Source organism: Entelurus aequoreus, linkage group LG23, assembly GCF_033978785.1.
Source record: "Entelurus aequoreus isolate RoL-2023_Sb linkage group LG23, RoL_Eaeq_v1.1, whole genome shotgun sequence".
NCBI classification, from domain to species: Eukaryota; Metazoa; Chordata; class Actinopteri; order Syngnathiformes; family Syngnathidae; genus Entelurus; species Entelurus aequoreus.
In genome coordinates, this window is record NC_084753.1 from 24,490,023 (window position 1) to 24,503,809 (window position 13,787).

The window sequence follows — 13,787 nt, forward strand, 5'->3', positions numbered from 1 at the left end:
TATTCAACTGAATATGGGTTGAAAATTATTTGCAAATCATTGTATTCCGTTGATATTTACATCTAACACAATTTCCCAACTCAAATGGAAACGGGTTTTGTACTTTTATACCCAATCATGGCACCCACCTGTTCCCAATTTGCCTGTTCACCTGTGGGATGTTCCAAATAAGTGTTTGATGAGCATTCCTCAACTTTATCAGTATTTATTGCCATCTTTCCCAACTTCTTTGTCACGTGTTGCTGGCATCAAATTCTACAGTTAATGATTATTTGCAAAAAAATAAAAAGTTTATCAGTTTGAACATCAAATATGTTGTCTTTGTAGCATATTCAACTGAATATAATAATAATAATAATACATGGGATTTATATAGCGCTTTTCTAAGTACCCAAAGTCGCTTTACATGTAGAACCCATCATTCATTCACACCTGGTGGTGGTAAGCTACTTTCATAGCCACAGCTGCCCTGGGGTGGACTGACGGAAGCGTGGCTGCAATTTGCGCCAACGGCCCCTCCGACCACCACCCATCATTCATCATTCAATTCACCGGGGGCAAGGGTGAAGTGTCCCGCCAAAGGACACAACGGCAGCGATATTTGGATGGTAAGAGGCGGGGAGCAAACCTGCAACCCTCAGGTTTCTGGCATGGTTGCTCTACCCACTACGCCATGCCGCGGTTGAAAATGATTTGGAAATCATTGTATTCCGTTTATATTTACATCTAACACAATTTCCCAACTCATATGGAAACGGGGTTTGTAGAACATGCTATAAGTTTACCAAACAATCTGTCACTCTCGATCGCTAAATCCTATGAAATCTTTCTCCCCGGTGTCGCCTGTGGTATGCGCCGTTTCCTTTCTTTCTGCTGCTCGATCGCTGTTTTCTGCTGCATATTTCACTACGTCCGGCTTGTAATCTGCAGTATATGATTTCCTTTTCGGTGCCATTTTAGTTCAGCCCTTCTCAGTTTTTATAAGTTACCGCCAATGTTGAAATAATCGATTTTAATAGCTACGGATGTAGCAGCAGTTAGCATCCCATGACCCACAATGTTCTGCCATTACCCGCCCCCGCCGAATTCTTATTGGTTGACGTATGTGACGATTGCTGACGTGTGTGTGACAATTGCGGACATTTGCTTCGTCTCTTACGCGAATGAGATAAATAATATTATTTGATATTTTACGGTAATGTGTTAATAATTTCACACATAAGTCGCACCGGAGTATATGTCGCACCCCCGGGCAAACTAGGAAAAAAACTGCGATTTATAATCTGAAAAATACGGTACTATAATTTGTGCTGATATATCAGTGTTTATTTTGACAGCAATTATTATTTTGTTTTAGTTATAGTTTGACAATGCATTTTAGTGTAAGTCATATTTTAGTCATTTAAATTGATTTAGTTTTAGTGTAGTTATAGTCAACTCAATTCCTCAACATTTTAGTGGACTAAGATTACAGTAAATTTAGACAAAAGTTTAAAGGATAACGCATCTTTGAAATCTTGGCAAATGTATCAATAATAAAAAACTCCAAAATCAAATCAGAAACAGAATCAGAAATACTTGAATAATCCCCGAGGGAAAATTAACATTTTCAGCACAATCCCATTAAAGAGCGGACAAACATTACAGGGAGACAGAACGGGATCGCTGACGGGTCTGCTAACTTCCGGCGCCCCTTACAAAAATGGTGAGAAACAGGTAGAAGGGGGCGGGGGGTCAGTCTATGCCTGGGCCCCTGGAGAAAGGGTCCAGACTGAGGCCAAGGAAGAGAAAAAAAGAAAAAAACCCTCTTAGCCATAGCACACAAAAACATGTGTGTAAGAGGGAAACATCAAAGAACAAAAGGACATTAAAGACAAGAGCAGGGCTGATGCAACCAGCCACTTCTACACACAGCCACAAAAGTAGAACAACAAAAAAAACAAAAAAACATATACACTGTGGTGGCCTCTGCGGTGTTCCATAACACCGCATAATCTGGCCATGCTGCTGGGGTCGGGGAAGAATGGCCAGAGACAGGAGCAGACCCAACAAAGCAACCAAGAGAGTCGACCCCACCAACTCTCGGCCAATGTCCAGTCTGCATGGATGAGCGAGATGCATGGATGCGTCTAAGGAGACCAAAGTGTCCGATACCTGCTCATTCAGCCAAGACACTGTGAAGCTTGTCCGTCCAGGCACTCTGCCCCAGCTCCGTATCCCTGTCTCTGCATCCACATCTCCTCCAGTCTCTCCAAACAGACTCTGGTGTGGCAGAGACCCAGCAGCTGTGGCTAAAAGGCTCCCGGGAGGCAGATCCAGAAGTTCAGAAAAAAGCACAGCAGAAGTCGCAAAAGTGCCACCCCTTGTCACACAGTCCCAAAGGGTCCCCAACCAAAAGGCAAAAAAAAAAAACACAAAAAAAAACAAAAACGTGAAAACAAGAGGGAAACACAAAAGGATGAGACAAGAGCACAGAGCTCCTGCCAACAGCAGCCACTACAGCGCCGCCATCTTGGAAAGACTTGAATGAACCCTTTAGATGTAATCAGACCCTTTGCTCAATACTTTGTTAATGCACTTTTGGCAGCAATAACACTCTCAAGTCTTTTTGAATAGGATGCCACAAACTCGGCACACCTATTTTTGGGCAGTTTTGCCCATTCCTCTGTGCAGCACCTCTTCAGCTCCATCAGGTTGGATGGGAAGTGTTGGTTTTCATCCAGAATGTCTGCCGGTGTTTTGTTTTGTTTATATTTGCCGGTGTTGTAAAATGTTTGCCAATATGCACCTTAAATAGTCTCAGACCATAAGAAACCAAATTCTCTGGTCTGATGAGACAAAGATTAAACTTTTTGGCGTGAATGCCAGGCGTCATGTTTGGAGGAAACCAGGCACCGCTCATCACCAGGCCAATACTATCCCTACAGTGAAGCATGGTGGTGGCAGCATCATGCTGTGGGGATGTTATTCAGCGTCAACAACACGGAGACTAGACAGGATAGAGGGAAAGATGAATGCAGCAATTTACAGAAACCTCCTGAATGAAAACCAACGCTTCCCAAAGAGGAATGGGCTAAACTGCTCAAAGATAGGTGTGCCAAGCTTGTGGTATCGTATTCTAAAAGACTTGAGGCTGTAATTGCTACCAAAGTATTGAGCAAAGGGTCTGAATACTTATGTACATGTGAATTTTGAGTTTTTTATTTTGAATAAACCTGCAACATTTCAGTTTTTTTTCTGTCAGGTTTGGGTGCTGAGTGAACATTGAGAAATAAAATGAACTTCTTTAGATTTTAGGCTGTAATGAAACAAAGAGTGAACAATTTAAAGAGGTCTGAATATTTTCTGTACCCACTGTACTTTTCATCACCTTCATTTCATACACAGTGTTGGGAGTTTCTCTATTGTCAGGTTGGTGACTAAATACTGCTGATCAATGTTCTCTTGTAGGTTAGAACCAGTGTCGAGCAGCATCTCAACATCACCTGTCAGCTGGCAGCCCGACCTTCTTGCTGAGGGAGCAACAAGAATCACACCTACTTCATTGTGACTGACAGGTACGCACTTCCCTCTATGGCAGTGGTCCCCAACCACCGGGCCTGGTACCGAGCCGCACAAGAATTTGGAAAAAAAAAAAATAAAAAAAAAATGTATTTTTATTTTTATGAAATCAACATAAAAAACACAATATATACATTCTATATCAATATAGATCAATACAGCCTGCAGGGATACAGTCCGTAAGCACACATGATTGTATTTATTTATGTAAAAAAAATAAAAAAATTTTTACATAAATTTGTCCCACCGGTCCGTGGGACAAATTTTCAAGCGTTGACCGGTCCGCAGCTACAAAAAGGTTGGGGACCACTGCTCTATGGCACAGGTGTCAAACTCATGGCCCGCTACATCATTTTATGTGGCCCGCGAAAGCCTGGAAAAAATGGGTTTCAATAAACTTATTTTTATTTATTTTATTTTTTTTACTAAATGCATTCCTTTTTTCAATTTTGACAGAAAAAAAATGCATATTTTAAACTTTAATATTATCTGATCATGCCAATTACATTATTATATACTGTATTGCAAATTTATTTTTGTGAGATAAAAACAAATAGTTACATATCTGCTTGTCGCCTTTATTTATGATTTTAAAGCAAGTTATACATACAAATATATAATAATCCAATGCATATACATTTCGATTAATCATGATTAATCACAGTTTATTACCCGCATGCATAATATGAATTAAATTTTAAAACGCGGCCCTCTGAAAGCAGCCATTACCGCAAAGTGGCCCTCATTGAAAATGAGTTTGACACCCCTGTTCTATGGCAACAGGTTCTGTGGGAGACCCTTGATGAACTTTTTAAAGCCTTTGGTCTTTGGTACGTCATATAATTGCTAAGTGATAATTAAGGCTAACATACATACTGTAGCTTGTTCGGTCTAGTGAAGTCATTCAATGCAAGGTCCTGTTGAAGGTTTAGTTAAGCCGAAAAAGATGACCTCCAAACAGAATTTTCGGAAATTCTCCCAAAATAGTGTTGCGCACCAAAGACACCCACACTGCTCACTTCAAGAATTGTCTTGTAATCCAACTCTTCCCTAAGTTTTGATGTGAAGAGTTCATGCTCATTTAATTCCCTGATATATTTTCACACAGCTGAGAACTTTTCAGTGGATGTGATGCATGACATTTCAATGATTTTGGACTGAATGTGTTTTAAATGTTCCCATCATATTTGGAGATTTAGTCAACTCTACTGACCAACATTGGAGTTGACTTCTTTTATTGCTACATAAAGCATACATAGTAATTTTTTTTCACCAATTTAATCACAAGAACTGTGTGTATGTTTGAAACATTGGATTGTGGAACACCACAAATTGTTCAGATCCCCAGAACAACCTGCAATATAGAGCTTTGTTTGTGGTGCCATTTTGATTTCTCTGGTGAGCTAGCACTGCAAACTTCTGTATTGATGACAACTTAATAAAGTTAAAGTTAAAGTCCCAACGATCAGCACACACACACTGGGTGTGGTGAAATGTGTCCTCCATTTGACCCATCCCCATGTTCACCCCCTGATGCTGAGTGGCAATGGGTCCCATTTTTATAGTCTTTGTTATGCCGGGGTTTGAACTCACGACCTTCCAGTCTCAGGGCGGACACTCTAACCACAATTTCACTGAGCTGTTGAGGCTGTAAATGTGTATGTTTTTATTTATTTCTGAAGAGTTACTAATTTAGTCATATAGAGCATAATATAAATATGTGTTATTTGTGTTATTTTAAAACCAAATATGGAGTAAAAATAGCTCTATAAAGTGTTACTGTGTTACTCTGACCAGTGTGAAAAAGCAAGTGTTAAACAATTTTACACATTTCATTGTTAATTGTGACACTAAATTGAGTAGAATTAACTCTGAAAAGTTGACACTGGCCATAGAGTAAATTTTACTCTGAGTGGGCCAAATGTTATGTGAAACAGAGTTAATATCAACTCTTTAAGAGTTAATCCAACATACTGTTTTTTACTGTGTATAAAAAAGTCTGCAGAAATTGCAATTGTAAAATAAACGTCACAAAAAAAAAACACTAAAAGGTTGGAACATAAATTTACTATGAAGCAGATTTGAAAAAAATTACAAGAGAAAAAAGAAACTTATGACTTTAGAAAATAGGAACAAAAAAAAGGTGTAAATGTTATTAGAACAAAAATATTACTCAAGAGTTACAAGGAGGGTTACAGAGAATTGTTCATTTTCGAAAGGAAGAACGTATTAAGTATTTTAATGACGGTAATTTAAATAAATGATTTTGAGGAAAAAGTAATTGTACAAAAAAAAGTCAGCGGAATGTTTCCACTTTGTTATTAAACTATAGTGTATAATATAGTAGGCAGCACGGTGTAACAGGGGTTAGTGCATGTGCCTCACAATACGAAGGTCCTGGGTTCAATCCCCTTTCTGTGTGGAGTTTGCATGTTCTCCCCGTCACTGCGTGGGTTCCCTCCGGGTACTCCGGCTTCCTCCCACCTCATGCACCTGGGGATAGGTTGATTGGAGACACTAAAATTAGCCCTAGTGTGTGAATGTGAGTGTAAATGTTGTCTACCTGTGTTGGCCCTGTGATAAGATGGTGACTTGTCCTGGGTGTACCCTGCCTTCCGCCCGAATGCAGCTGAGATAGGCTCCAGCACCCCCCGCGACCCCAAAAGGGACAAGTGGTAGAAACAGGATGGATGGATATAATATAGTAATAAAGGGACAAACGGTAGAAAATGAATGGAATAGCCATCCCTCAGCCAATCAGACTAGCATCTCGATGCCTTACTTTAAATGCCTTCTACTCTCAGCAGTTGCATATATTGATGCCATTGTAATAAATCAGGCTGATGTGACATTGAAAGAAATAATGTTTATTTATTGTAAAGTCCTGCTTGTAAGGCGTTGATGAGACACTGCATGAGGACACAGAACTGGACAAATCTCCCTTGCATACCCAAATAATGACTTTTTTTCTAGGGGACACAACATCCAATACTGTATATTTATATTATACTGTTACAAAAATAAAACATTGTTACACACATGCTTGCTTACTTTCTAATAATGCCATTTTTTTGTTTAGTAAACAAGTTGATTTCACAAACACATTGAAGACACTCATGATAAACACGCCAAATAGTCCTTTCATGGAGAACAATTCCCGTTTGTTCACTCAAGGCACCACAGCGCCAGAATGATGCGTTCAAGGACACAAGTTACTTGAGAAGTTTAGTCTTTTTTTAGGCAAACAGCCTCATGCGCCCTTGGAGGGGAATATTTGTCCTTGACAAAAACTCTAAAATGTTTAGACCATTTCCAGCTTGTAGCACGAGTGCTGCAACGTCTGGGCGGCCGTCCCCACGCCGCTCCTGGCCCCCTTCTCCGCCGCCGTGTCGTCCTGGTGGCGTCCCCCCGTCATGGGCACCTTGACCCAGCCGTCGGTGGCCAGGCCGTGCTTCTTCTGGTGCCGCTTGTAGTTGTCCCAGTGACCCGTGGTGTAGCCGCACTCTTGGCACTTGTAGGGCTTCTCTCCCGTGTGCCGCAGCATGTGGCGCTTCAGGTTCATGCTCTGGTTGCAGCTGTAGTTGCAGAGAGTGCAGCGGAAGGGCTTGGCGCCCGAGTGCACGCGCTGGTGCCGCTTGAGGTTGGCCAGGTTGCCGCAGGCGTAGTCGCACAGGTGGCACTTGTAGGGCTTCTCGCCCGTGTGCACGCGGTGGTGGCGCTTCAGGTTGTCGAAGTGCGCCGAGGCGTAGTCGCACTGCGGGCACTTGTAGGGCTTCTCGCCGCTGTGCGTCTTCATGTGGCGCGCCAGGTGGTTGGGGTAGTGCGTGAGGAAGGGGCAGGCCGCACACGTGTAGACTTTGTCGCTGCGCTCGCCAGGGCTGCCGGGCGACGAGTCCTTGGTCAGCATCTCCAGCGTGCACTTGGCGCAGATTTGGGCCGACGAGCCGTCCTCGTCCTCAAGCACCACACCGCACAGGCGGCACGTGTAGGGGAAGAGGGACATGGCGCCTCTGCCCGACCTGCTGCCGGGGGGTGGGGCAGAGGAAGGCGTGGGCTGTGGCGACGCCCCTTTTAGACTCTCGAAGGCTGACAGGTAGTCTGCGTTCTGGGCTGCCAGACTGAGGTGAGCGGATGCTGCTGCCGCCTCTGGAGAGACAAAATAGGTTAATGCATGCTAGGAGACCACCACAACGTAACCCACTGGGTACCACATGGGCCAAAGCTAAGGTTGGGGGCCAAATGTGGCCCGCCACATTAGTTTAAAGTGGCCCGCTATGTCATTTTATTGTGGCCCGCCACCTTATTTTAAAATGGCACGCCACCTCATTTTAAAGTGGCACGCCACGTCATTTTGGCACGTCTATGTCATTTTAAAGTGGCCCACCACTGGCCCGCCAAATTGACCCTTAACATAATACAAGGGTTAAAGTGGCCCGCCACCTCATTTTAAAGTGGCTCGGCACCTTATTCTAAATGGACCGCCACATCATTTTATGTTGGCCCGCTACCTTAGTTTGAAGTGGCCCGCTACCTTATTTTAATTTGGCCCACCACATTATTTCAAATGTGGCCCAGCACATTATTTCAAATGTGGCCCACCACTACATTTTATTGTGGCCCACCACCTTATTTTAAAGTTCCCCGCCACCTTATTTTAAAGTGGACCGGCACCTTATTTCAAAGTGGCCCGCCACATTATTTTAAAATGGCACACCACATTATTTTATCGTGGCCCGCCACTTTTTTAAAATGGCTTGCTATATCATTTTATTGTGGCCCGCTACCTTGTTTCAAAGTGCCCCTCACATCATTTTATTGTGGCCCACCACCTTATTTTAAAGTTACCCGCTACGTAATTTTATTGTGGCCCACCACCATATTTTAAAGTGGCCCGCCACCATATTTTAAACATCAACCGTAAAATTAAATTAAAATGGCCCCTGGAATTTTTTTTCCCGTGTGTGGCCCTCAGTGGGGAAAGTTTGGACACATCTACTGTACGCAATTGATCAGTGAGTCTTAAACTGTGGTACCCAGGTTCCATCTAGTGGTACGTCAAAGAAACACTCTATTAAAGTACAATGTTTTATTTTCCTATATTTAAACACAGTGTTACTGTTCAAACTGTGTGTAATCTTACAGTGGCAAAAAATAAGAAATATACTTGCTAAATAAAACCTCTGCCTTGTTTTCAATTATTACTTAGGCCTACTACGCTACTTTGTTTTAATGTTGGTCGCTATGGTGGTACAGGAAATGCCAAATGTTTTGTCAGGTGTTACTTGGTGAAAGAATAGCCCCACTGTTATTGAGAGTTGTGTTCCAAGGTCCCCAACCCCACCCTTCTTCCGCAAATGGTGGAAAACCGTGAACAATGGATTCTCCCCATGTGACCTGAAAATGCAGACTTCTGATAGTCGAGATCTACAGAACACCTGTGTAGGGCCCCGCGATACGTTTAGCATGAAAAATGAATGTATGTTAATATTGTGATTAGTAAACAAAGAAAACATACCTTTGACAGCTTCATCCTCCTCGTCCTCCTCACTGGCCCGTTGCCCGGTCATGTGACCCTTGAGGCCACTGGCCCCGCTGCCGGGTCGAAGCGAGGCGTCCTGCCCCCCCAGCCCAGCATTGGGTGTGTGCATGCGCTGGTGCCTCTTCAGGTTGCCGAGGGAACTGCAGGCGAAGGCGCAGCTCTCGCACTTGTAGGGCTTCTCTCCCGTGTGGATGCGCAGGTGGCGCTGCAGGTTGACCAGCTGTGCCGAGGCGTAAGCGCACAGGGGGCAGTTGAAGGGCTTCTCGCCGTTGTGCGTCTTCATGTGGCGCTTCACGTGGTTGGCGTAGCGAGACGAGAAGCCGCACAGGTGGCAGGAGTGCAGCTTGGCCTTGTCGTCGCCCGACAGCGCTCCGTCGCCCATCCCGTCCAGCTGAGAGTGGGAGTGGATCCCGCTCAGGCTTCCGAAAGCGAAGTCCGTGTTTTTGCCGTCCCTGGCGGCTTTGCAGCAGCGCAGGCAATAAGGACCCACCAGGTGTCCCAGGGGGTCGTTACGGAGTTGGCCACACCCCCGGCAAGACAGGTAGGGAGCGAAGGTGGGCTCGGCGCGGCCTGCCGGACCTTCGTCCTCCCTCACGTTGTCGGGTGTGCTGCTGTGAGAGGTTTCAGTTTCACTATCCATGCTGTGGGCGTTGTCCTCATCACACTCAGGATACACAGAGAACCCGATCTCAGCAGCCACCTCTGTGAGGGACAACACCACCATTAGTACAAGTAATACTACTACTTAATTAGTACAACTACTACTACTTCATTTAGTACAAATACTACATACATCATTTACACACACTAGTACAAGTACTACTACTACTTAATTTACACTCATTAGTACAAGTACTACTACATACATAATGTACACAAGTACTACTGCATACATCATTTACACACACTAGTACAAGTACTACTACATACATCATTTACACACACTAGTACAAGTACTACTACATACATCATTTACACACACTAGTACAAGTACTACTACATACATCTTCATTTCACACACTACTACAAGTACTACTGCATACATCATGTACACTCATTAGTACAAGTACTACTACATACAGTAAATCATTTACACCCATTAGTAGAAGTACTACTACATATATCATTTACACACACTAGTACAAGTACTACTACCACTTCATCTACACTCAGTACAAGTATTACTACATACATCATTTACACACACTAGTACAAGTACTACTACCACTTCATCTACACTCAGTACAAGTATTACTACATACACAATTTACACTCATTAGTACAAGTACTAATACTACTTCATCTACACTCATCAGTACAAGTACTACTACATACATCATTTACACACACTAGTACAAGTACTACTACTACTTAATCTACAATCATTAGTACAAGTACTACTACGTACATAATTTACACTCATTAGTAAAAGTACTACTACTACTTCATCCACACACAGTACAAGAACTACTACATACATCATTTACACTCATTTGTACAATTACTAATACATACACCATTTACACTCATTAGTACAAGTACTACTACATACATCATTTACAGACACTAGTACAAGTACTACAACATACATAATTTACACACACTAGTAAAAGTACTACCACATACATCATTTACACTCATTCGTACAATTACTACTATATAAATCATTTACACTCATTAGTACAAGTACTACTACATACATCATTTACACACACTAGTACAAGTACTACTACATACATCATTTACACACACTAGTACAAGTACTACTACATACATCATTTACACTCATTAGTACAAGTACTAATACATACACCATTTACACTCATTTGTACAATTACTAATACATACATCATTTACAGACACTAGTACAAGTACTACTTCATACATAATTTACAGACACTAGTACAAGTACTACTTCATACATCATGTACACACACTAGTACAAGTACTACTGCATACATCATTTACACACACTAGTACAAGTACTACTACATACATCATATACACACACTAGTACTACTACAACTTAATTTACACTCATTAGTACAAGTACTACTACATACATAATTTACACTCATTATTACAAGTACTACTACTACTTCATCTACACTCAGTACAAGCATACATCTTTTGCACTCATTAGTACAAGTACTACTACTACTTAATCTACACTCATTAGTGCAAGTACTACTACATAGATCATTTACACTCATTAGTAAAAGTACTACTACATACACCATTTACACTCATTCGTACAATTACTACTACATAAATCATTTACACTCATTAGTACAAGTACTAATACATACATCATTTACACACACTAGTACAAGTACTACATAAAAAAGTTACACTCATTCGTACACTTCTACTCCATACTTAATTTACACTCATTAGTACAAGTACTACTACAAACATAATTTACACACACTAGTACAAGTACTACTTTATACATCATTTGCACACACTAGTACACATACTGCTATTACTTAATTTACACTCATTAGTACAAGTACTACCACTTCATCTACACTCATTAGTACCAGTACTACTACATACATCATTTACACTCATTTGTACAAGTACTACTACATATATCATTTACACACACTATTACAAGTACTACTACATACATCATTTACACACACTAGTAGTACAAGTACTACTACTACTTCATCTACACTCAGTACAAGTACTACTACATACATCATTTACACATACTAGTACAAGTACTACTATATACATCATGTACACTCATTAGTACAAGTACTACTACATACATCATGTACACTCATTAGTACAAGTACTACTACATACATCATTTACACTCATTAGTACAAGTACTACTACTACAAGTACTTCTACATACATCATTTACACACACTAGTACAAGTACTACTACATACATCATTTACACACACTAGTACAAGTACTACTACATACATCATTTACACACACTAGTACAAGTACAGGGCCTGATTTACTAAAGGTTTGCATGTACTAAACACAAAGCTGATCTACTAAACATATGCAAAATGGATTGTGTCTGTTAAGTGAGCAAAAAATGGTGTGCAATCCATTTTGCGTCTGTCTTTGTTAAAATGTAAAATATCATCAAAGGGCACAATGCTGGGAGGAGAGGATTCAAATATAATTATTTAGCACGTGCAATGTTATATATCGACACTCGCCACCGTTTTGCAAACACTCTTTAGCGTTTTATTTAGCATGTGTCAGAAGTAGGTGCAAACTGACAGCTGCAGGATCAGTACACACGCTGCACCGACAGACCATGGATAGACGTCAATCCCGCGTCTTACGCGTGTGTCAATATTTTGGATGGTCAAAAATTTAAAATATTACAGTCTATCATTTTATCTTTACAAAGCTGCTAGAGGACTGAATGGGGTTAATTAAACAAATTCAATTAATGAGTCTTGGTGTCCTTTAGTATTTTTCATGACGTTGGTTTTTCCCCCTCACATAGAATATACTGTATATATCTTAAAATATATATAGCTTCGAGAAAAAAAAAGAAGTGGTTTCATTGTAGATGGACTGCACGATTGCTTCTAAAATGCTCATAAAAAGTGGTATGTCTGCTGCTCATTTGCAAACATGGCATACGGCGCAGGTAGGAGCATAACTACATGGATAAATGGTAAATGAGTGTCTCTGTGGCCATGCCTCATGTAGTACATGCAAATCCTCATTGAAATAAGGTGGTCTGCACCACTTTTCAATTGTACATGCAGTCTTAGTATATCGCAGTATATATGCAATGAGTCCGTATGCATAAAGCTAAATATTTGTTAAAGTTAATTATTGCATATTGTTTTAATCTGTGGCACCTTGAGACAAGAATATGTTGATTGACAGTAAGAGTTTCTTCACTCGTTATTTATGCAGGTTTATGAATAAAATATAAAAATCGCAATTACCCTGTATGTTTTTTCTCAAAATCCTGCAGCCCTACTGACAGACAAGTTGTTGTACTGTGTGGATATTATTCTCTCCTGACTCATTGCTAATTTCCTCTTCTTCGCTGGTTACTTTCTCAGAGCTGCCCAAGCCTCACGCTTTGAGCCTGGGAGTCACGCAATTGAACCCATTCTCAAGCCACACTTGACATTTCTCACGCATATTCACCCCATTCACTACTCTATATTAATTTTTTTCCATAATATTACACTTTTTTCCTGGCGCCTTGCCGTAGATCGGGTAACTTTGACTAAGTGATATAACCAATTCGAGACCAATCCATATGTTCTTGTGCCTAAATTTAGCCAACCAGGAAGGCACCACGCAATGTGAACCAATCACAAGCAACATAAGGCGGGTGTTGGCGTCACACACCTCAGTGCAATGTTGTCAACTTACTCGCTAAATCCAGTATCTTTCCAACTCCTCTTAGTGACTTTCTCTCTCAAAAGCAACTTGCGACAAATCTACCGACATTTTTGGATGTTTTGGAGACATGAAAGTAGGACTGGGCGATATATCGATATACTCGCTATATCGCGGGTTTGTCTCTGTGCGATATAGAAAATGACTATATCGTGATATTCGAGTATACGTTCTCACGCAGTTGCTTTTAGCTGCGGGCATTACACTACAGGCTCTTTTTACTGTTTGTTGTCTCTCATTCTCACAGAGACATAAAACAAGCGCACCTTCTTACATATGT

The 13,787-nt window shown here is 41.3% G+C and overlaps 2 protein-coding genes across 4 annotated transcripts in view; one reads left to right on the forward strand and one right to left on the reverse strand.

Annotated features, from left to right (window-relative positions):
• si:ch211-278j3.3 (E3 ubiquitin-protein ligase RNF19B) overlaps positions 1-13,787 on the forward strand; it is a 96,697-nt gene that overhangs the window by 7,279 nt on the left and 75,631 nt on the right. The window contains exon 2 of one of the 2 annotated variants that reach the window (XM_062035005.1): positions 3,451-3,557. The gene's annotated coding sequence lies outside the window, so the exon portion shown is untranslated. Of the gene's footprint in view, positions 1-3,450; positions 3,558-13,787 lie in introns of those variants that run through there. The other variant, XM_062035006.1, reaches the window with a different exon arrangement.
• The window catches only part of znf513a (zinc finger protein 513a), a 40,276-nt gene continuing 32,896 nt past the window's right edge, over positions 6,408-13,787 (reverse strand). For both annotated transcript variants that reach the window (XM_062035007.1, XM_062035008.1), the window contains 2 exons: positions 9,077-9,802; positions 6,408-7,707 (listed from right to left, as the gene is read on the reverse strand). In XM_062035007.1, the coding sequence (XP_061890991.1) occupies positions 6,863-7,707; positions 9,077-9,802 (1,571 nt within the window). In that variant the 3' untranslated portion in view covers positions 6,408-6,862. The remainder of the gene's footprint in view (positions 7,708-9,076; positions 9,803-13,787) is intronic.